The 21,871-nt window shown below is 43.2% G+C and overlaps 2 protein-coding genes and 2 non-coding genes across 13 annotated transcripts in view; 1 reads left to right on the top strand and 3 right to left on the bottom strand.

The window, feature by feature from the left end:
• The window catches only part of wnt5b (wingless-type MMTV integration site family, member 5b), a 36,475-nt gene extending 26,815 nt beyond the window's left edge, over positions 1–9,660 (bottom strand). The window contains exon 1 of the mRNA XM_088286457.1: positions 9,154–9,660. The gene's annotated coding sequence lies outside the window, so the exon portion shown is untranslated. The remainder of the gene's footprint in view (positions 1–9,153) is intronic.
• Positions 3,822–3,892, top strand: trnag-gcc (transfer RNA glycine (anticodon GCC)). The gene has a single exon. It is a non-coding gene; the product is annotated as a tRNA-Gly (tRNA).
• A 36-nt stretch (positions 9,661–9,696) lies between the features above and the next one.
• On the bottom strand, positions 9,697–9,803 carry trnal-caa (transfer RNA leucine (anticodon CAA)). Its single transcript has 2 exons — positions 9,766–9,803; positions 9,697–9,742 (listed from the first exon to the last, which is right to left on the bottom strand). It is a non-coding gene; the product is annotated as a tRNA-Leu (tRNA).
• Positions 9,804–11,105: 1,302 nt separating this feature from the next.
• The window catches only part of LOC148341334 (ELKS/Rab6-interacting/CAST family member 1-like), a 59,086-nt gene continuing 48,320 nt past the window's right edge, over positions 11,106–21,871 (bottom strand). For 3 of the 10 annotated variants that reach the window (XM_088287780.1, XM_088287784.1, XM_088287779.1), the window contains 3 exons: positions 20,817–20,924; positions 17,428–17,625; positions 11,106–12,187 (listed from right to left, as the gene is read on the bottom strand). In XM_088287780.1, the coding sequence (XP_088143906.1) occupies positions 12,050–12,187; positions 17,428–17,625; positions 20,817–20,924 (444 nt within the window). In that variant the 3' untranslated portion in view covers positions 11,106–12,049. Of the gene's footprint in view, positions 12,188–17,427; positions 17,626–17,692; positions 17,754–20,615; positions 20,696–20,816; positions 20,925–21,871 lie in introns of those variants that run through there. The other 7 variants (XM_088287782.1, XM_088287781.1, XM_088287783.1 and 4 more) reach the window with 3 other exon arrangements.

Below are 21,871 nucleotides of genomic sequence, written 5' to 3'. Positions count from 1 at the left end.
GCCCGTGTTTACACCGGCGTGTGTGAATTTCAACATGGTGTTTACATGCAAATGTACAATGGGAAAAAAAATAAAAATGAAAACAGCGAGTACTTTTTTTACTAATATGCGTACAAGCAAAAGACGGAGTGATTTCCGTCGTGGTTGGCCTACCGTTTCACAAGAGTTGGGCATTGTCATTTTGGAAACGTCGCCTCATTCGGCAGCGTCATCGCAACGGGGTTGCGTGTCAAAGTGACACGCCGTCCTTTCACGGCAGATGAAAAAAAAGATTTGAACAAAACGCGAATACAATTGGCAGCATGGCGTAAAAACACAAATGGGACGCTCCATTATATTCGGTTTTATCATCTGGGATGTGAGAGCAGCTGAGAATTATGAACAGTTCCAAAATTTCGTTAGCACAAAACTGCTAGAAGGCAAAAAGAAAGTCAGGAAAAGCCTACGAGAACATCTGTACTTTATTTGGAGCTCAAGTTCTGTGCTTCCTGGTATTTGGAACTGTTCATAATTCACTTTACCTTGTCTAAGGTTTCAATTTCAGCAAAATATAAAAAATAACCTTCAGACTGCTGCAAAGAAAAAATAAAAAAAATCTGAACTTGATTTGAAGTTAGGGCTTGGTGCTAATACGGCTATTCTGAACTGTTTCTAATTCGCTTCAACTTGTCTATCGCCCCAATTCCAAATCAATTTGCACAAAACTTTCAGGCTTTTGCTTGAAACCGAAAAGAAAAATGTCAGGGAAGTCTATAGAGCATCTGAACTCTATCTGGGGTTCTTCAGAGGCAATTTAATTGGTGGCAAGTTTGCGCATACGTTTTTTTGGAACGCGCGCGTCTTCTTGCATGACAAGCAGCATGCGATCAAATCAAAAGTGTATTTTCTTTTACGGGCATTTTTATTTATTTTCTTGCGCGCTTGGAGGGCGTCTTGGTTCACACTGGCTTTCTCCAAACATCATTTATTCATGTGCTCGCGCACGTGTGTGTGCACGTTGAGCCATTTGTATGTGTGCGTGTACACTCGTATGAATACACTTTGCTTACATTCCCAGCAAGGTGAGGTGATCGACCCTCGGTTTTTTTTTCTTCTCCATCTCATGCATTTTTTTAACAGCTCTTAGAAAACATTTTAGCAATCTTTAAAATTGTGTACACTCTTCACTGAATGCACTTTTTTTTCCAAAAGTGTGTGTGTGTGAGGTCAGCCTGTGGAAAGGGTTTTAAAAATGTATATATTCTATAAGAGGGAGGAGGAAACAGAGCATGGTGAATAGAAAAAAATACAGCCCCCTGTGTGTGTGTGTGTGTGGTGTGGTGTGGTGTGTGTGTTATGTCAGTGGAGCTGACATCTGATCTTGCTGAGCATGGTGAAGACTGGTGTGTGTGTGTGTGTGTGTGTGTTTTGTGGCCGGTATCTGTCCTCCTTTCTGTGTGGGTGGTAAGAAGAGGGAGTGCGACGTATGTGTGTGTGAGTGCACTTAGTTTGAGTGTATGCATGGCTTTGTGTACGCATGTGGTAGAGTTGACATGATGAGAGAACAAGGAACAAAAAAAAAGCATGAAGAAAGGAATATATTGATTTGTAATTATTTGAATCAAAAAATATTTTTGTTCGGGCCAAAATGTCCTCTCAATGACATATGTCCACACAATTATAGTTAGACAAGAGTACACACACACACAGTCACGAGTGGTATAAGTCATTTGTCTCCCTGGTACTTGCGGGTATTTTATGTTTGGTGTCCTCGGTTGCATGGTTCCATCGACTCACTGAAGGAGCTCTGTCATAAATATTTTATCCGGTAACGACCAAACAAGCAAAAGCGACAAAAGATGTTTTTATTTCAAATAAAGGCGGAAGCTTGCCGACTTCACCTGTGGTTTGCAGTCATGTGACTCGGGGGAGGAGGAAACACAAAAGAGGAAAGTGGAGCGACACGCGCGCGCACACACGCACACTCACTCCCCCCCCCCACACACACACACACGCACTCACGCAATGACGCACACACAGACAGCCTCATTGATTTTGTGCACCAACACCATCCTGTCGCCACATACAGTGCGAGTTTGCGTTGACCCCCTCCCTCACCCCTTATACATGTGTCAATGCCACACTTGACACTTGTCTCCCCACGCCCCCCCCCCGAGCCCCTCCTCTCCTCATTAGAAACACCCCTCGCCTCCCTTGATAATCCTCCATTTTATCACCCCCTCCCACATATACACACACACGCACACACACAACTCATCCTCCTCCACCCATCTCTGCTGCACAATCATCACTACAAGCGCACACACTGATTTAAAAAAAAAAGTAATAATACAAGACCCCCGACCCCGCCACAACGCGGCTTTTTAGTGTTATAAGGTATAAAAAAAAAAAAATTCCCATCCCCTCCTGTGAACCGTTGGAGGTTGCGAGCCCGCAGGCTCAGCAATGCGCTCCAGATGCGTCATTGCTTCGGGAAAATAAACATCTGGACCTGTCAAAGACGGCGAAACAATTCAAAAGCGCACACCCCCTCCCCCCACTTCAGTTATTGAGTGAATTCAGGCTACACTTTTTTTATTTTTATTTTGCCCAAATATCCGCTAATGAAATCAACATAATAAAAACCTCCAGGCTTCTGCATTTGTCAAGTTGATTATGTCCCAAATTTTATTTTGTGGTCACTGCGCAGAGATCCAGCCCTCCCCTTGGATCTCCTCCTTGGCTCCCGTCTCTCGCCAAAAATTCCCAGCATTCCTCTTCCATTCCCACCTCCTCCTCTGGTGTCCACTGTTTGGAGGTCACGACTGCTTCCAGCGTGTCTCGCTCCATCCTCCCCCCCATGGCCCCTCCCTCCCCCCTACTTCTAACCAGCATGCCAGTGGTGGCGGGGGGGCGGCTTGAGACCTGCACCCCCAGCGGGGTGTCCGCAGCTCAGCCAGGCTGGCATGGCGGGTGCCCTGGAACACCTCCAGCACGCACACACACACGCACACCCCCACACGCACACACCCACACAAACGCCGTCCTCACAAAGCACATGCACACCGGCTTCGTGTCTGCTTCATGTTGGTCATTATGACACATGTACAAAATGTTCACGATCCTGATACATCCTGAAATGTATTTTGCAATAAAAATAGGATACGGCGACGAAGCTGCCAAACAGATAATAGACGGTCAAAAAATAGAAACATATCCCATGGGGGTGAAAGCGGGAGAAAGCATGAGAGAGAGAGAGAGAGAGAGCGAGAGAGAGAGAGAGAATGAGAGAAATGGCGGGGGCCTCGGTAATTTGGTATTTCCTTTCTGGACATGGGAGGAAGGGCCACTGCCCCGGAGTGCACACATCGAGCTCTTTTAATGACCCTTAAATGCGGCCTTAGGCGCTCGAGCCTAAGAGGGAAAAAGAGAGGAAAGGCAAAACGGTCTCAACCGTGGAAGGGGTTGGGGTTAGCTTCATTTGTCCACCCCAAAAAGTCAACAAACATACAGTCTGTCCTCTCAATGTGAGGGGGGTGGGGGGGGGACATCGAAGGGGGAACACGCACACATCAGTGCAGGAGTTCAAATGGAGGTTAGACCTTCAGGCTCCTGGGCTCAAAGGGAGACAGAGAGAGAATTCATAAGCAGCCAGGCACACACTGCCAGGATTACGGCGCGAGCGCACACACAAGCGCACAATCGGGGGTGGGGGGCGAAAAAGATTGTTTTGCTTTCTTAGTAGGACAGATAGAGGGATTTTTTTTCTTTTTTTTTACCAGTTTGGTCATAGGCAGTGTGGTGTCAAGTTCTTGTAGGAAATTCTGCCTGCAAGCCTTTATGCATTGGTGGTTCAGTGGTAGAATTCTCGCCTGCCACGCGGGAGGCCCGGGTTCGATTCCTGGCCAATGCAACAACCTTTTCATTTTTTTCCCCATTCTTCCCTAAAAGTCCAGCACCCCCAGAACATAATTGTTTATTTAAAAATAAATAGGAAGAGGACCTTGAAAAAAAAAAAAGACTAAAAATTATTTTTAAACAATTGCAATATTATGGGGGGATTGCAATTAGATTTTCGAAATTTACTAACTACTGTACTTGGACGAAGGGATGGCAGACAGGTAAAGGATGGATGGTCGGGAAGGTGGCGGGGGTCTCTGGCGGTCTTTGATCGTCCCAGCAGAAATAATCAACAAAGCCCTGGAGCTGGACCTGTGTGTGTGTGTGTGTGTGCGTGTGTGTGTGTGTGGTGGGTGGAGTGGGGCTGTGTGAGAGGGAGGGGGGAGCGGTAGGGGGGGGGGGGGGATTGTGGCTGCGTGCCAAGACTAACTCCCACTAGGAGCAACATCAAAGACAGTACTCCCTCTCTCTTTTTCGGTCTCACACTATCATAGTCTCTCCATCCTCCTGAAAAACATTTTGTGTTGTACTGTCGTGGTTATACAACAAAAACAGGAGGGAAAAAAAAAAACAAACAGACACACACAGATAATAGGGCCGGTAAAAAGTTACCGAGGTCGATTACTCGATTATTCAATGAATACTCGATCAATTGTTGCTCGGTTAATATGCAAATCCCAAATTCCAGCCGAGCTCTCCTTCCGCATCATTCACTCCATCGCCATCATACTCCATTTTTCTTTTCCATGTTTCCACTCCTGCCTCCCTCTCTATGTCACACACACACACACACACGCCCCCCCCCCCCCCCCCCCCCCCACACACACACTGGAGCAGTAGTCATTCTACTTATAGCCTCGCCATAAATCAACCTGTCATTCTCCGTCATGCTGGCTGCATTTCGCTGGTGGGGCTAGTGGCGAACACACACACACACACATCCACATACACGCGCCGAGACTGAGGGATGGCAACCGGCACGTCTGCACACAAACGCACACAAAGACAAACACAACGAGTCCGAAGGGAGCTGGAGAAAATGCAAGCTCGCGTATGGGTTACAAGTGGGAATGCTGCACTGATTTTTTTCATTTTAGGGACTAAAGATAAGATAATTCGGTCTGTTAAAAGTTGGAGGACTGACAAAGGAGCCTTGAGGCATCCCAGAATTTCACGAAGCTTTGTCGCTGGAGTGTGCGGAAGTAGAAGTTGGCACACACGTTACTTACAAAGACACAAAAAATTGTTCAAATCACCAAAGTATGATTTAACTCCCACCCACCCTCGTCGCATATTTTCGGCACTAAGGAGATTATTATGAACGTCTCATATTAAGGAGAATGGCTCTACATCGTCCTGCTCAAACAGATTTACACCATATTTGAGAGTAATCAATAAAAAGTGGATTACGTTTAGCAGGACAGATTTTGATCATTACAACGTGCATGTGTACCTAATAAAGTGTCCAATGAGCGCATGGTGGTTTACGACCCGAAAAAAAAAAAAGATGATATTACCCCTTCGGCTCACTGGTGGGTGCAGTTGCTGATTATACTCCATTATGAAGATGGTGATGATGGTCATTTAATGGAGTGCTAACATGCAGAGTCAGTGATTCGGTCGCAAAATGACGGTTATTGTTCTGCGTCATTTATTTGAAGTATGGCACGCGGACGGTAAACAAGAGTGATGGATCATCATCATTTTCTGACACCGTGTCATGTCTTGTATCTCGTTTAGCATGAGTGAGATGACAAATTATGATGTTTTTTTTTTTTTTTTTTTTGACCTTCGCTTTGAGGCTCGCCGGCCATTTCATTAGGCACACTGAATGGCAGTTCTACGCGTGTCAGAGTGTTGTATACATTTCCAAGGTCGCGCATCTCAGGCTTTTGCTGTCTTACACAAGTCGTCCTCCCTCCACGCTTGGCTGCTCTCCTCCTCTGCATTCTTCTCTCATCCTCCCTTCATCCGACACACACACGCAAACTCTCCAGAGATGTGTCCCGTTGCTCTGACCTCTCTCTCTCTCTCTCTCTCTCTCTCTCTCTCGCTCTCTCTCTCTCGCTCTCTCTCTCGCTCTCTCTCCTCCCCCCCCCCCCCCCGGGGAGTGTTGGCTGTCTACCCAGCTCTTTTCTTTCCCTCCCTTTCTTTTTCTCCTTTGTAGCTTCGGTCTTTGTTGGCTCTATCACTCCATCTATTGATCTATCTATTTTTCTAATCTCCTTTTGTCTCGCCTCTCCTGTGCACCCCCCTCCGCCCCGACTCTTTCACCCACCCTTTTTCCTCTGTTGCACGTATCGCGCGCATCCTCTTATCTCTTCATCCTCTCGGCTGTCATCCGCGCACTTATCTCCTCGTCCCCTCTCCCGTTTTACCCCCCCCCCCACTCATTTTTTTCTCTCCTCCTTGCTTGCTTGCTGCTGGTGTGGCAAGAGGAACGCTGCTGGGGCTGGGCAGCCAGCTTAGGCTGCCTCTCGCTGGGCACGGTGCCCACAGAGGGTGGGTAGGATGGGGGGGAAGGGGGGAGTGGGGGAGGGGTGGTTGTTTTGTGCGTGTTGACAGAATGGAGCATATTTCTGTTGAGTCATAGTTGTTAAGAGTTAAAACTGAAGCATGTGTTTTCAATTCCGCTTGAAAATGTCACTGCATTTTCAATACATAGCTCCGGAAAAGATAGAGACCAGTTTGTGTGATTTTGATTTTTGAAGGTATTTGGTAGAGTAAAAGTCATATTTATATTACAGAAACTTTACATTAACACTCCCAGCTCGAGTTTACTGTTAAACTAACCATAAACGTGCATTAAACCTAAATTTGCCTCATGAACGTACGCTGGGGTCATGCTATCGCATAATATGGACTGGCTTGCACAGGCGAACAAACTTGCATTAATATTATATAATATTAATATCATATATTCTTTATCATCAGGGGGAAAAAAGCTTGTGATACATTTTTCCCGTTTCTTCCTCCAATCTATTTGGTGTATTTCCGTATATATTATACTGCCACCTTGTGGCAAAGCCACACAAAACAGACACACAATGTCCATTGAAATAATATATGAAATCGTGATACACAAACTGTTGAATTCTTTACATGATATTTATGATGTTACCTCTGTTTGATTTTATTCAGTACAGTACTACACGGTGCAATTTTTTTACTGATTATTTGCATTCCCATTCATTTCAATAGGTGAAGTCATTTTCAAGTGTTTGGAGTTGCAAGCATGGTCATGGACCAAATTGAACTAGTAAATCAAGGCATCATTGTATTGTGATTTCAAGAAGAAAATGAAAAATGGTGGAATGTTGTTTTTAGTGTCTTTTTTTTTTTCCTCAGAGCTGTTGATATATTTTCTTACCAAATAATGGTAACTAACTTGCTCAAACGTGGAGCTCACCTTGTGCCCTCTTTGCTTAGCATGTCCACTACTCTACTAGTGTCAGTGAGCCAGCGCCATCTGTCGGTGAACTCTTTTACTGCAATAGCAAAGTGTAAAGTTTTTTTTTCTTTTTTTTTTTTTTTAAAGCAGCGACTACAATACACCACCCTATTTGCAACACTAAAAATACATTGTGTGCTTCACTCGAAACACTTTTACTGTATTTAACCGTCATTACGTTAGGCAGCCACTGCCGGACTAACACAGAGTGTGGCAAACATCCATTCTAAACTACTTTTATAACCTTTTCGGGGTGCTTTCGTTGCGTGTGGGATGATTGAAGGTGTTGTAATACTATGAGTCACCAGTAGACGGCAGTGTTTCTTCTCATCTAACTTGCACTAAAAAACACGTTGCTCACTTCATTATTTTAAACGCTTAATGCTCTGAGAGGGTCAACATTATTAACTTTCTTTTCTTTGGAGGAGGGGGGGGGGTGCAATGAATTTAATTTATATATTATTAGCTGTAAAAGTGACCTGTTGTTGTATTTAAGACAAAGGGGGAAAAAAAAAATCAGGTAACTTTGTATTACTCTCCATAGCAACACAGCACATAAACACAAACAAATGCATTTTCGTTGTATTTCTACACCCCATAAAATATGCTTGAATGACAAAACACATTTTAATTAAAATGCAACTTTCAAGGTCAAAGGAGGTTAAATTGGTCGTGCTGTGGCGGTGACAAAACGCAGGCCGCCTGCCAGTGTCTTTTATATAGACAACGTCTACAATTATGTGCATAGTACTGCTCGCGTAAAATCCAAACACATGTACCACACACACGCACACATTGGTCAGCAAGCCAAAACATGCCAAGCCCAGCCTCGGCCGGAGGCCGGCGTGATGACATCGCCGCAGCATCTGAAGCTCCTCGTTTATCAAAGAAATAGCGATCTTCTCACTTTAAGCGTGTTAGCATCCTTGAGTGATTCGTTCCCAAAGGCTCAAGGGGACCTGTCTTGCCTCATGCTGACACACACACGGAGGGGGTCAAGCTCATTCCCAAATGGAGAAGAATTCCCAGGATGCACATCAACCAATCAGGGATCATCATTCAGAGAAATTCTTCAAATGGAGAGGCCACGGTGTTCACATGCACCTCTGAATATATACTTATATACGTGTGTGTGTGTGTGCGTGGGTGTGTGTGTGTGTGTGTGTGTTAGTCATTAGAGGTCCCATTGGGATCCATCCACAAAAGCAAAGACATGCCACCCATTCAGATGCACACATGTCCCTTAAGTATCACTTTAGAGTTTGCTTAAAGTGTGGAGAGCTACACTGATGCATCTAAGACAACTTAAATAATGAAAAAAAAATTAATTCAAATGACTTTTTTCAAAAGTCACACGAGAACTTTTTGCAATGGAGTTAAGTTATAGGCATTAATCTGATGTACCATAACATGCAAACAGGCCTACTAATCTGTGTCTAAATACTTTCACAAGTTTGCATCTCCAAACAGAAATCCCCGAACTGGGAGATGCATAGTTGCATAAAATCACATCTTCCACACTGAGAGAAACATTTGTGCATCATTTTCACCCAAAATAGAAGGCAGGCTGCACCGCATAGTGAGAGGGCAGCCTACATTGAGGCTAAAAACACACACGTTGCACTTCACCACTGTCACACACTTGACATATAGGCACTTTTCTCCACATATAGACTAAACTTAGCGAGGGGGACAACACAGCAACTTAACCGGGTCATAAAACACGTTAGAAGCATCCAATTACTGCTATATAGTGACATGTCAAAAAATAAATAAATAAAAATACACGCATATTTGACAAATAATAAAATATTTTTTCTTACCTAATGTGGCCGATTCCTTTTGTTGAGCTTGAAGTTTGTCAAAAAGTGAACAAAAAAAGAAGTGCTGAAAGTGCGAGACAGAAACCCACTTATTGCCGTGCCTCTGTTTTGACAGATATCACCTTAGTCCACTTTTTTCGAGTCACACAGTCCATTTATGACCAGTAGAAGTGATCGAAACGAGGTTCCGTGGAGGGAAGGTTCGGAAAAGTCCTTAAAAGTCCAACGTGAAGATAAATACGAGCTCCAACCGGTCTGCTCCGATCAACAGGTGTGCGGAATTAACTCAAGTCAATAGAAAAAAATAAAATAAAAATTATCCAATACAATGAAGATAATTAAGAAGAAAAGCAACAAGTTGTCAAAAAAAGTTGCAAAACACTAAGCTAGATTGTTTATGTCGTGACCCAAAAAGTTGTGGTTCCGACTGCCGAATCTGCTCCTACGTGCAGTGTGTCAAAATGAGGAGGAAGAGGAGGGAGTGGGTGTTTCTAAGTGAGGAAGGTGTGTCCATCAAAGAGGTCCAAATTCGGGAAAAAAGTGTGTCAGGAGTGGGATTTGAACCCACGCCTCCATTCGGAGACCAGAAATCCCGCTGGGAAGGTGACGAACCTTGAGTCTGGCGCCTTAGACCGCTCGGCCATCCTGACATATCAAAGCGCGCTAAATTGTGAAATCTATCCTCGCCCCCCCATTTTTTTTTTTTTTTTATGGTATTCTTTTCCCCATGAAGTTAAAGTTCATAGATGTTGATAAAAAAATCAATATATCCTAATACTTACGAGTGGAATTAAAAAGACTAAGATTAAAGTGCCATATTATTATTATTGTGTGCAATAATAATAATAATAATTATCATATAAATTAGCACAGACACCATTTTTGTGTAATTTACAGTGATTAAAAAAACAAAGGTCAACCAAAAGAATAAAGAATTGCCATGAGTGGGATTTGAACCCACGCCTCCGTTGGGAGAGCAGAAATCCCAATTTGTCAGATTGAAAGGATTTGGACCTTGAGTCTGGCGCCTTGGACCGCTCGGCCACCCTGACTTGCAAACGCAACCTAACCTAAAGTACCAAACACTTGCTTTCTGTTACTATAGCAACCAAATTGCTTACCAGTTGGTCCCGAATGAATACAGATGGCCTACTGTGTTCAGTCAAATCAATATTGTATATACTTTTATGATTGTTGCTGATGAGAAAACATAGCAATTCATATGTGTATACAGGCCATCAATATGGTGTAAAAATACAACATCAGGCAATTTCAGAACATCTTTTATTCAAGGTGAAAGTTTAAAAAAAATAAATAAATCCAGAGTGAACAAAAGTCTTCATTTGGAATTCCACGATGATGCTGACAGGAGGTGAATCCTTGAGTCGGGGAGCGCAATGCAATCCTGCTCTTCCAACCAAGACCACTGCCCGAAGCCTCATCTTCAGCTTGAAGGTGAAGAGTCTTCAGGATGTTTGGAGTGTCGCTGGCTAACAGTTTATTTGAGCCGCTCTGCTCCTGGATTTGTCCTTCTCACATGTCTTCAACCTTCCCTTCTCTTATTATATACAGGCTTCTTCTAAATGCTCACAAACGCGTTATCTCAAGGACATCGGTGTCTCTGTGCAAGGAGGAATCACCGATATCACCGATTCTTATCAGGAGTGCGCCACACCGGCCGGCCTAATTTAAGGCACTCGTTTTTTCGATCCCAATCTCATATTGGATTCGTACTTGTCCGTCTGCTCCCGAATTAATCCCCGATCATAAAACACGGGGGCGGGCATTTATCATCATTTGCATGCATGTGAGGCTAAATATTTGTGTGGCATATTTATTTACTGTGATAAGACCCATTAATGTGCGTGATTTAGAGCAGATCCACGAGCGGTTTACTTTGGAGCGCCTCGTTGGCCGCGCTGGATGTCCCCCCCCCCCTTGAATGCACCTCTAGATGCGTGTACTGAAGGGCCACGCTTCAATATGGAAGTCAAGGAGCTCAAATGATTAAATAAATACCAAGCAGGGGTTAGAATGTCGTAAAAGTCAGATTATAAATTGGGTAGTTTTAGAGCACGCCGGCCGCTTCTTCCATCCGCTGTTTTTTTTTTTTTACGACAGTATAGATGGAGAAAGCAGAATATGTGAAGGACAGGTAAACGTGGATTTTATATCTCCTAAGGTGGAAAGAATGTTAAGTGCAACAGGAAGAGGCCGTCGCAAAGGACAGATAGGGAAGAGCGAGCGGTGGAATCGTGTCATTACAGTGGGAGGAGAGGAAAATAAAGCGGCGGCCGGGGTCAAGATAAGGCGACGTTCGCCAAAGGAGCCGATAACGGCATAGTGGGAATGTTGGAAGCGCCGTTTGGGGGACATTTGTCTTGACAGTGGCTTGCCAAAAAAAACAGAATTAGGTGTGTTCGAAAATGCTCTTCCACAGTCAAGAAAAGATCGATACGCATTTTTTATTCCATTTCAATTCTTCTTTTTCAACCCTCGGCCCCGAGGATTTTATTATTTTTTTTTTTTAAGTAAACAATTCAAACCTGCAAAGTTTCCTGCTGGTGACAACAAAGCACGTGGTCATACAATTGGAATTAAAACATTAGTGTTTTACATTTATATGTATATTTATATATATTAGCAAAAGCAAAATATTTATAGTCTCTCCCTCCCCGGCCAGAAAGAAAAACAAAACGGATTCCTCGTCGTGTTCTCATCCACACATTTGATAGTAAAGGGATTATTGCAAGTGTTCGTGGCGCAACGGAAGGCTGACGGAAACCACAGAAGAAGACAACGAAAAAGATAGCAGCAAAATGGCGCACTTGAAGAACAGTGTGTACTCACTTTTTACACGAAAAAAAAAAAAAACGCAATTGATGACGGAAACGTGTCAGCTGCTGTCCTCCAGGGCGTTGACCACCTGCTCCAAAATGTCGGGGCAGCGGTCGGCGATCTGCTGCAGCACCTGGTTGGCGTATTCCTGAAGCTCCGCCCCCTCCTGCTCACACTGCGCCAACTCCGCCTCCAACTGCCAAGCCCCCCCCCCCAAAAAAAAAAATTAAAAATTAAATTGTCATTTTTGGAAGACAGGTGAGAAAATACTTTTTTCCATAAAGCGGACTGATAAAAACAAAAAAATAATAATTGGCGACAATGTACGTCCTTGGTCAGGAATGTATGTTAGCTCCAAATAAATCAAAATAAAGCAAAAGCGACGTGATCATGTTTAAAACACACTCCACTCACACCATGGTTAAAAAAAAAAAAAAAAAAAAATTGCGCGTTCCCGCATGCCCCGTGGCGAGCGGAACATTTCTGTGAGAAAGCGCCGCCGCTGTTTGCTTTGGCTGCGACTCGGGCCGCCGCGTCTAACCTGACTGCCTTAACGACCAATACATCTGTATCAATACGAGAGAGCTGCTCAAGGAGCCGTGTAACACAAGCTAACGTTAGCCACCGTGTGTGTGCGCGCAAACACGGCTTCAACATTGCCAAACATTTCAAAGGTTCAATCCGAACTCCTTTCGGCGCTCTCGTCTATTAGCCAGCAATCTCAACGGCACATTAATACTCGTGTGTAGAACATCTGGTCGTAATGACGGACGTTAATGAGTCATGAAAAATCACATGAAAAATATTCGGCGTCCGTATATCACGCAGTTGTTTTTGTTTGTTTGTTCTTAATACTGTTGGTGACTTGAGTTGAACTCGGAACGCACAAATCATCCGTCACCGCTGGAATGAATGCAAATGCGTTCAAGTGGTCCCTGAATTTTTTATTTTGTAATCCATTTTCGATTTATTATATATTGCACTTTATAAAAATAAAAATGGAGTCTGGAATGACTGACTGATTGCAGTACCTCCTGGTGTGCTCGACTTGGCCACTAGGGGGAGTATCACACTGTCTCGCAGAGCTTCACAACGACTGAGATCTTTTTTTGCAGAGGATAAAGAATAGATGCCAGTGAGTATTGTTAAAGCATGAAATCTTGCGATTTTTTTTTTCTTGGAAGTCAAAGCAAAAAAAAAAAAAAAAATAAATAAATAAATTGAGCAAACGACGACGCAAATCCCCAAAAGGAACTTGCAAGGAACTTGACTTAACTCACTAAAATGTTCGCCAATCTGCACGGTCACCTCTCGCGGTGTTGCATCAGTAAACTAACAAAACATTTCCCAATTTTTTTTTTTTTCCTCGCTCTCTACGGCTTTAGCCGCAATCTCCCTTAGAAAAACACGGCCGTAAAGATAAGATAGGGCGCGGATAAAAAAAATGGAGGTGTTGCCTATCTTCTGCCTCTCGCAACCTTGACCTCGCCGACACCCGCAGTCGCGATATTTAAAAATAGCGATGAATGTCTGACCAAAGGCGTTTATCATCCATGGACTGCATCTCACAATGTAACTTTTGAAATTACCAAAAAAAAAAAAAAAAAATCAACCACATCCACAACCCTAGAGTTCCATATTTGTGTCATTATTATGAAGGTGACCGTGCACGTGTGCCGTAGAGGCAAGTGCGTTATATTACGAGCAAGCGCGGTTGAAAAGCACAGATAAAGAGCCAAGATATGCGCGTGAGAGTGTGTTAGGTTGTAGAAGACGATTTTTACTACGGCCATTAAAGCTCCATTATCGTGATGGATTATCAAGTGCGCACACACAATATATATGCGCGCCGACACGCCGGTTATCAGAGTAGGAATGAAGCGAGAAATGTGTGTGTCTGCGTGCACGTGTGTGTGTGCCTTGACTCATATCGCAGGGCTCGAATGTCTACATGCTGGAACACAAATGTTATGTTGTGAAAGACATCGTGAGCTTGTGCGGAGGATTATAATGTCATAATTTCAACCGTTCTACATCAGGTGTTCGTCAATTAGAATGCATTGTATATGAAATGGATTTGCTTAAAAGTTAAATATGACTGAGCTATAATTTCAATAGCACTATACTTGAAATGTATTTTTTATTTTATTTTTTTTAAAAAGAAGAATTTAAACTGGATGTATGCATCGCTACAAATATTCTTCTTTTAAGTCTAATTTGATTTTGTTTAAAAATCTTGGTAAAAAAAAATTAAAAAAATTTGCATTTAATCTTTACGGACTGTTTTATGCATTTAATCACTGATCTCAATCAAAAACTGTAAAACAAATCCAAACGCATCTCGGATAAAAGCCACCGGACCAACTGCAGTTGTTTGTTTACATTCAACTTTAACGTGACATCAGGCACTCCATTTCACGATACTATATTTGAAATGTAAAACGTTTTTTTTTTTAAAAGACAAATTTAAACAGGATGTATGCATCGCTACAAATATCCTTCAAGTCTAAAAGTCTACTTCGATTTTGTAAAAAAATCAATAAATTTTGCATTTAATCTTTTCCGGACTGTTTTATGAATGCATTTAATCACTGACCTCAATTAAAAACTGCTAAACAAATGCATGCGCTTCACGGATTAGAGCCACCGGACCAACTGCAGTTGTTTGTTTACATTCAACTTTAAAGTGACATCAGGCAATCCGTTTCAGTTGCTAAATTCAAAGCCTGATGCTTTCGATTTTGTAGCTGGCCGGAGCCCTCAAGGCACATAACTTAACTGCGTGTGTTTTATCTTTGTACAGTAGTCCAGTTAACAGGCTACAAAGGGAACAGACGTGGTGAAAAAGGGCTCCGTTGGGGCGAAAAAAATAAATAAATAAAAAGTTAGCCGTAGAAGCTCAAGACAAAAACAATTGTTTGTTTGTGTGTTGAGGGTGATTCAACTTAATGTGATAATTGCGGTTTAATATCATATCTCCATGGAAGCAGACTCAAGTGAGTAGGAAATGAGATTAGGCAAACGCAGTAATATTCCAATGAATAATTAAAGGGAGATGTAAACAAAGCCGTCTTTGTATCGGAGGGAAACCGCCAAATGTTCCAATCCTGCATTATCAGCAGCCATGTTGGCGGCGGGAAAAAAAAAACAAAAAAAAAAAACAAAAAAAAAAAAGGTTCCACCTCCGCCCCCGCCGTCGCTCATCATTCGGTGAGCGCGACAGTCGCCGCGCAAACACGCACGTTGACGTCTGCCAGTCTGCACTCGGGCGACGCTGAAACAACAAACATGGCGTGGCACCGACGATTTTTTTCCTCGCGCCGCCATCCTAAACATATTGTTTGATTAATACCTCGACAAGCAAAACGGAGCGTTGTTATCGACCAAAAAGGCTTTTTGCAGCAAGTTTTATTTTGGGTTGTTATATTTGACATCCTTTGAAACAACCCATTTTTTTTTTGTCCTTCAAGGACATATAAGCCAACAAGTATGCATGCAAAAGAAGCTCTTGTTGCTTTTGGACGCCGGCGTGACAATGACATGCGCACTCTGTAATTGTATGCTATTTTGTTTCATTACCACGACTTGTCCGATTGAAAATAGGAGGAGCCGCATTTTGGCGTTTTTTAAAAAAAAAAAAATTTCCTTTCCGGGGGACAGACAAAATTAGACGACAATGCACTCGGGATTCATAAAAGACAATAAAACACTTCATTAATTCTTTCCAGCAACAACAAAACACGGTCAGCCGAGCGACCCGCATAGTTTCACTTGGGCCAGGAGCGGAGGTCGGAGTCGCCGCTGTGCTCATTAGAGATGTCGTTCAGCCGTGACGCTTATTATTATTATTATTGGCAGAGAAACAAGCTCTCACTTTTGGACTGCCTTTTTTTTTTTTTAATTGCATGCGAGTGCGCTGCCTGGCGATAATTGCATGTAAACGCTACAAACGGCAGCGGGAAGCGGCCTCGACGACGCGATGCGTTGTTGTGATTACAAAGGCGCCACGTTTGAAAAAAAAAAAAAAAAAAAAGCCGCCGACTGACGCATGGCTGTGGCTATTGTGTGGAAATGAGTTATAGTCCAGACAAGGGTGGGACATTTTTTTTTTTTTTTAAAACAAAATTCTTGAGTCTGAAAAAGATGCTTCCATATGAGTCGTTTTTCGGGGCCCGCCATTCAAAAGTTCGCGATTGGTTTTCACCTGAATTAAAAAGCAGAGGTAACTTGTGTTTATGATTAACTTTAAATCAGAGAGCAGCAAAATGTGGAGTACCTCAAGGCTCCATCCCGGATCCCTTTCTGATTAACATCGATTGCTCGGATCATAAACGGCAATATAATATATATTTTTTTCACAATGGATACAAAATATATTTTATTATCGTGTACGTTCTGATTATCGTTATCCGATGATTGGGTTCACTCCCCAAACACTTTTAGGTTATTCGTTCCGTTTGCTCCATGATGAAATCGCCCAGCTGAGCATACAAATCCATCCAACGAGCGGAAAACGGACTATAATGAGAACGTAACGCCCTTTCTAAGGAGCCCACAACTCAATTTTAATTGAAAGGGCGTTTTTCTCCTTTTTTTTTCTTTTTTTTTTTTTTTTGCATCTTTAGCCAGCGGACCACAGAGGACGTTTTCTATTTTTGTGAAAACACCTTCGGGCATTGTCTCGCCGCTCGTGAGGATCCAACGTGTCGTGCGTTTTGACGCATCCCGCATTGAGTGATCATGTATCAGCCCCTGATATGCTTCCAGCAACAGGAGAGGCCACAAAAAACGCCGCAAAATAGATTCAAGCGAGCAGTTCCCGTGACGCTGAGCTAACGATTTCTTTTCCCTTTTCCTCATTTTTATGCGATTGTACCCCAAGCCTCTCCCCGATGACAACTTTTTCGGCAGTCAAATAAATGCTCCAGCACTCCTTGCCGCACATACCGACTCGCCGTCATCCTGCTGGCCAATGATCTTTTTGAAAAACTGGAAAAAAAAAAAAAAAAAAAGAGAACTCACTAACGGCCGATTGTTCTGGAGCCAAGCGCTTGTCGCCAGGTGACCTGCCGGAGTAAATCTTTTCAATAAAGTCAAAGGAGGCGCCAAAAGCATGCCAGGGTGTGCCCTTCGCCCGCCCACACACACACACAGATGATATTTGCAGCAGGATTTTACAGCGCCGTAATAGCATTTTTGAGCAGCATGTGGTTTCTGGGTTGACGTTAAAAAAAAACTCAAATGAGCTTGTGAATGTGAGTTGTGAATTTTACTATCCATCCCAGAATGAAATCATTGGCGTAAAATGCGCTGAAAATATAAATCAGCCTTCCGCGGAGTCGCTAACGAATGTACAAACGAGCGCTTTACCACATTTGCAGGAGTGTTTAAAGTGTCACGGGATGGAAGTGGACGTTAAGAGCGTCTTCTCCCCACCTGTTCGTGCGTCATGCCGTGCAGTTGCGCTCGCCAGGCGGCGGCGGCGGCGGCGGAGTCGGCGCGGTGATAGGCGGCCGGCGGGGCGAAGTCTTGCAGTATGACGGGGTCTCGCTCCTGACACAGCGAGGTCAGGTGACTGATGTACAGCTTCAGCTTACTGCGGTTCTGGTCCAGATCCAGGAGAGGAGAGAGAATCTGAAGAAAGGAGGTCATTTTTTTTTTTTTAGGGACATACAAAAAATATTTGACAAAAAAACCTCACGTGTCGCCCGTTGCCTGTCTTTGTTTCGTGTCGGTATCGTGTCCACCTATTCGTGTGAAAACTTTTACGAGACAGTTATTAGAAGTAAGTAAAAGCAAGACTACAACTCCCATTTTTTTAAGCTTGCATTTGTGTCCCATAAAAGGTTTAAGATACCCGAGTTGTGGTCGTGACTGGTAGGGCAAAACTACTACGCTGAAACGATTCGTTGAATATTGTGAATAATTGGATTCAAACAAATTCGGGCGAAAAAAAAAAAAAAAAAAGAATTCCACTCTTCAGTCGGTGCACTGGAATGACGTTCGAGAACAAATCAGCAATCTACATAGTCATTCGCTGACACCCACGTCACTCACTGGTCCAGCTTTTAAAGCCTCATACGCTCAAGGTCACCTTTGAAATCAGGCTAAATTAATTTCAATTGTTCAATTAATCAATAGAATAACCAAATAATCAATAGCTTGAGCCCTTGAAAAAAAAAAATTCACTACCTCATTTATTACACAGCAAATCAAATTACTGTATAATAGGATACGCGTTTGCATTTGGCCAAGAAAAAAAGGGGAAACTCTTTCCGCATGGCAAATGGAAGCTGACGGGAAATCAAAGTAGCTGCCACTTCCCATTCCGAGCCCGCGTCTTGTTTAGCGACTGACGGCGAGTGCGTGTGCGCCGCCGCGCCAGCAGCCGTCCGTTCTTGACGTGTCAAGCCACCTTCACCCATTTCCAGCGCAAGTACACTTTAGCCAGGTGCGTAACGAAGCATGCAGAGACAGAAAATACAATTGTCAAAGTCATTAGAAGGCGTATGAATCGCACCCCTGCAGCCAATTAAAGTCCATTAGGAAATAAAGGCTGCATGGAAGGAAGAACCCAGGCGTGACCGGAGCTTCACGTTTGTCATATAGCCGAATCGCTCTGCTTATGCCCGTGCATCTCAAATAGAGGGGCAAACCTCCCCCTTGGGGGGGTCGCGGTGCGATGATGAGGGGGGGCGCTTGGGAACCAGGGGAACATGCTTTTTTTTTTTTTTTCCCGCCGTGCTACAATAAAGTGTAATTGCACATCCTCTCCAGTAGTTGGCAGTGGCGCTCTCCTTGCCAATTGTGCGAAAAAAAAATTAATTCATTAAAAAAAAAAATGCTATTATTCATAAAAATTAAAGAAATTCATTAAAAAAAATTAAAATTAAAAAAAATAAAATAAAAAAAAAAAAAAATGACTGTTGACACTTTCCAGCAGATCAAATAATTCCCAACAAATTGGAAACAGACAGAAAGAACAGGAGGATATTGAGCATTATCGGGTCTACGTTTTAACGCAGGTGCTCATTTTTGCTTTCGCTTTTATTCAAGGCTATTGGCCGTATATACAGAACGGCTGTTTTGCTTGTATTACACTGCCCGCTATTCCAAACAGTGCCCGTTTAACGAGCCCGCCGCGCTATCAAACGAGCGCATTACTGCGCTACGAAAGCATCTCGAAGGAGAAATAATTCCACGGCGCCGTGCGCCCGTGTCAGAAGTGTGTGTTGGTGTGTGGTGTGCGTTTTATTAGCCTCCCCATGCAGGCCCACCGCACCCTGACCGCGTCGTGAAACAACCCCGACGAGAGACATTCCGCTCGCTGACCGCCTGGGTACCGAGGGTCACATTATTTATTTACTTTTTATTATTTATGGTGAAATTTTTGCACACCAAACATACAAAGACATGTTTTGACACGCTCGCATGTCAGCTATTTGATTTAAAAAATGAATAAAAAAATAAAACACGGCAAATGAAGTCCTACAGTGGATTATTGTAACGGGTGAAAACATTTCCATGCTTGTCTTTCTTCAGCGACGCATCAAATACCAGCAAAGACCATTAAAAATGCAAAAAGCCATAAAAACGTCCTCGACAAATACGCTGCGGGCGTGCAGGCGTGAACACAGGCACTCAGTGTTCAGATGTAATGTGCTATGGCAAATTACCTGCCTCGCAACACCGAGGCGAGAGTGTGTGCAACGGCTTTACACGAAAGAAGAGATGCCTCGCCTTCCTCGCTCGGAGTTGAGGTGCAAATTAAAGACATTCGCTATCAGCTGAGTAAACAAAAAAAAAAAAAATGGAGCTTTGACGTCTTTAGCCGTCAATGGTAGGGAACGAGTTAATGTAAGTTTTGTTAATTTAGTTTGGGATATGTTAGAACGCTGCAAAACTTGTTAAAAATCTGACGGCTGTTTTTTTTAAATTTTTTTTAAATTTATTTTATTCTATTATTTTTATTTATTTATTTATTGATAACATTAACATTTTACTTCTATTAAAATCCTGGAAAACTTTATTAACAGTTGAAGAGCTATTTATTTGTTTTCATTGAACTTTCTAAAACATGCTGTTGAAATCGGGAGCTCGCGGCACTTTTTGTCAGAACAAAGATGCCGATTGTTTTCGATAAAATAATTTTTATTTTTTTTTTAAATTTAAAAAATCTGTTTAACTCATTGACTGCCATTGAAGCCAGAAAGTAAATTAATTTTACTTAACAATTAAGTGTTTGAGTCTGTACTGTGACCAATATTTCCTTTTTTACCACACATATCGGCTCCAAATATCGGTTATCGGCCTCCTCGACTGCTAAAAATCGGTATTACCGCAGAAAAACAAACCAATGGTCTTCCGTTTTTCCGACATTCCTCCATCTTGTTAGCATAAACACATCATAACTGACTGTGCAAATGACGTGAATTAAATGATAGACCATGTCGGATGATTTATGACTGAGCAGATGACAAAATTAAACCGCAAATAAATGAGAGCAAAACGAGGGCAACATAAAACAGCATTCAGCGGCATGCCGGGGGGGGGGCGAAAAGTCAACGACGGACAGATGAGGAACGCCACAAGGATCACCGGACGCCGGCGTTGAAGATGCTCACCCTTCTGTACAAAACGGTGCGAGAAAAGCAATGAAGAGGACGTGTCGGACCCGCTAGGCCCAAATGCCCTCCTCATCGTCCTGAAGCGGCGTGAGTCCAGAGAGAGCATCAGGAAAGCGTTTTGCGGGGGGTTAGTCTCAACAGGAAGCAAGTCGCGCTGAGGTGCGAGGTTAGGAAAAAAAAAAAAAAAAAAAGATTCACCTGATCCGGGGAGGGTTTGTGGTTGTTGGGCGGCTCCGAGTTGGGAGACGACACCTTCAGGTGCTCGTCCTCGTAGTTGTCCGCCATCAGCTTCATCCTGTTTTGAGTCTGCACGAAAAAAAAAAAAAAAAAAAAAGTGTTACCGCTAAAACCATATGATGAACATAATACGTGCACATTGTCTTTTCCACTTCCTCGCTTCCTTCCTGAGTTCCTCTCATCACATCCACTCCCCCAGCGGCCCACCGCTGCCCGGATCCTTTTTCAGCCCCCGAAGCATAACCCCCCCCCGCCTCTGCTGCTCTGTTTCCCAAATTCTAGTTGTAAATCCAGCTCGGAGGAGCGAGGGAGGAAGGGATCGGGATCGACACGGGATTGCTAGTCTGTGGAATCGGACAGATGACAAAATACGGGAAGAAATTCGCTGTCAATATTGAACTAGTGATAAACTGATAATCGGCCAGGCCGATTATCGGCGCCGATATTTGTCATTTTGCAGATTATCGGCATTGGCCTTTTTTTTTTTTTTTTAACTTTCAAGGCCGATCAATTAAACGCTGGTTTATTTTGGCTCACTTCAGCACCCATCTCTCTCGCTCTCGTTGCTGTGCTCGTGACCCTGCGTGCAGAAGCAGATCTGAGTGGTTCCTTGTATTAGCCAATCAGCAGTTTGACTGCCTGTTTGCTTTTTCACCTTGAGTCACACGCACTACGGGAGAGGTAAGGAAACAGACTTTTGCGAAATTTGAAGAAATGTTATTCAACTACTTTTAAAACTAAGTTGTCTATTTTCTGGTTGCTCTGAAAATTTATTGGGAGCGCTTCATAGTTCCAGTTGAACAACCTGGCATCCATCTTTGGGGTTCAACTAAGAGGGGATTTTACTTAAGAGGTTTTTTTTCTCCTCTCATCAAAACACACACTATCATATTTCGCCCGCTTTTTTTTGGCCCTCTGTTCCTCTTGGGCTTCGCACTCTTTATTTTGTATCTGTGACTAATTCACTGGCCGTTGCTTATCCTGCGTCCGTCCGCTCTGACACATGTCCTCATTTC

The sequence above is a fragment of the Idiotropiscis lumnitzeri genome, chromosome 2 (assembly GCF_059441095.1).
Source record: "Idiotropiscis lumnitzeri isolate Australia: NSW breed Sydney's pygmy pipehorse chromosome 2, RoL_Ilum_1.0, whole genome shotgun sequence".
Taxonomy (NCBI): domain Eukaryota; kingdom Metazoa; phylum Chordata; class Actinopteri; order Syngnathiformes; family Syngnathidae; genus Idiotropiscis; species Idiotropiscis lumnitzeri.
The sequence above is the reverse complement of the archived record's forward strand: the minus strand, read 5'-3'. Positions and strand labels throughout refer to the sequence as shown.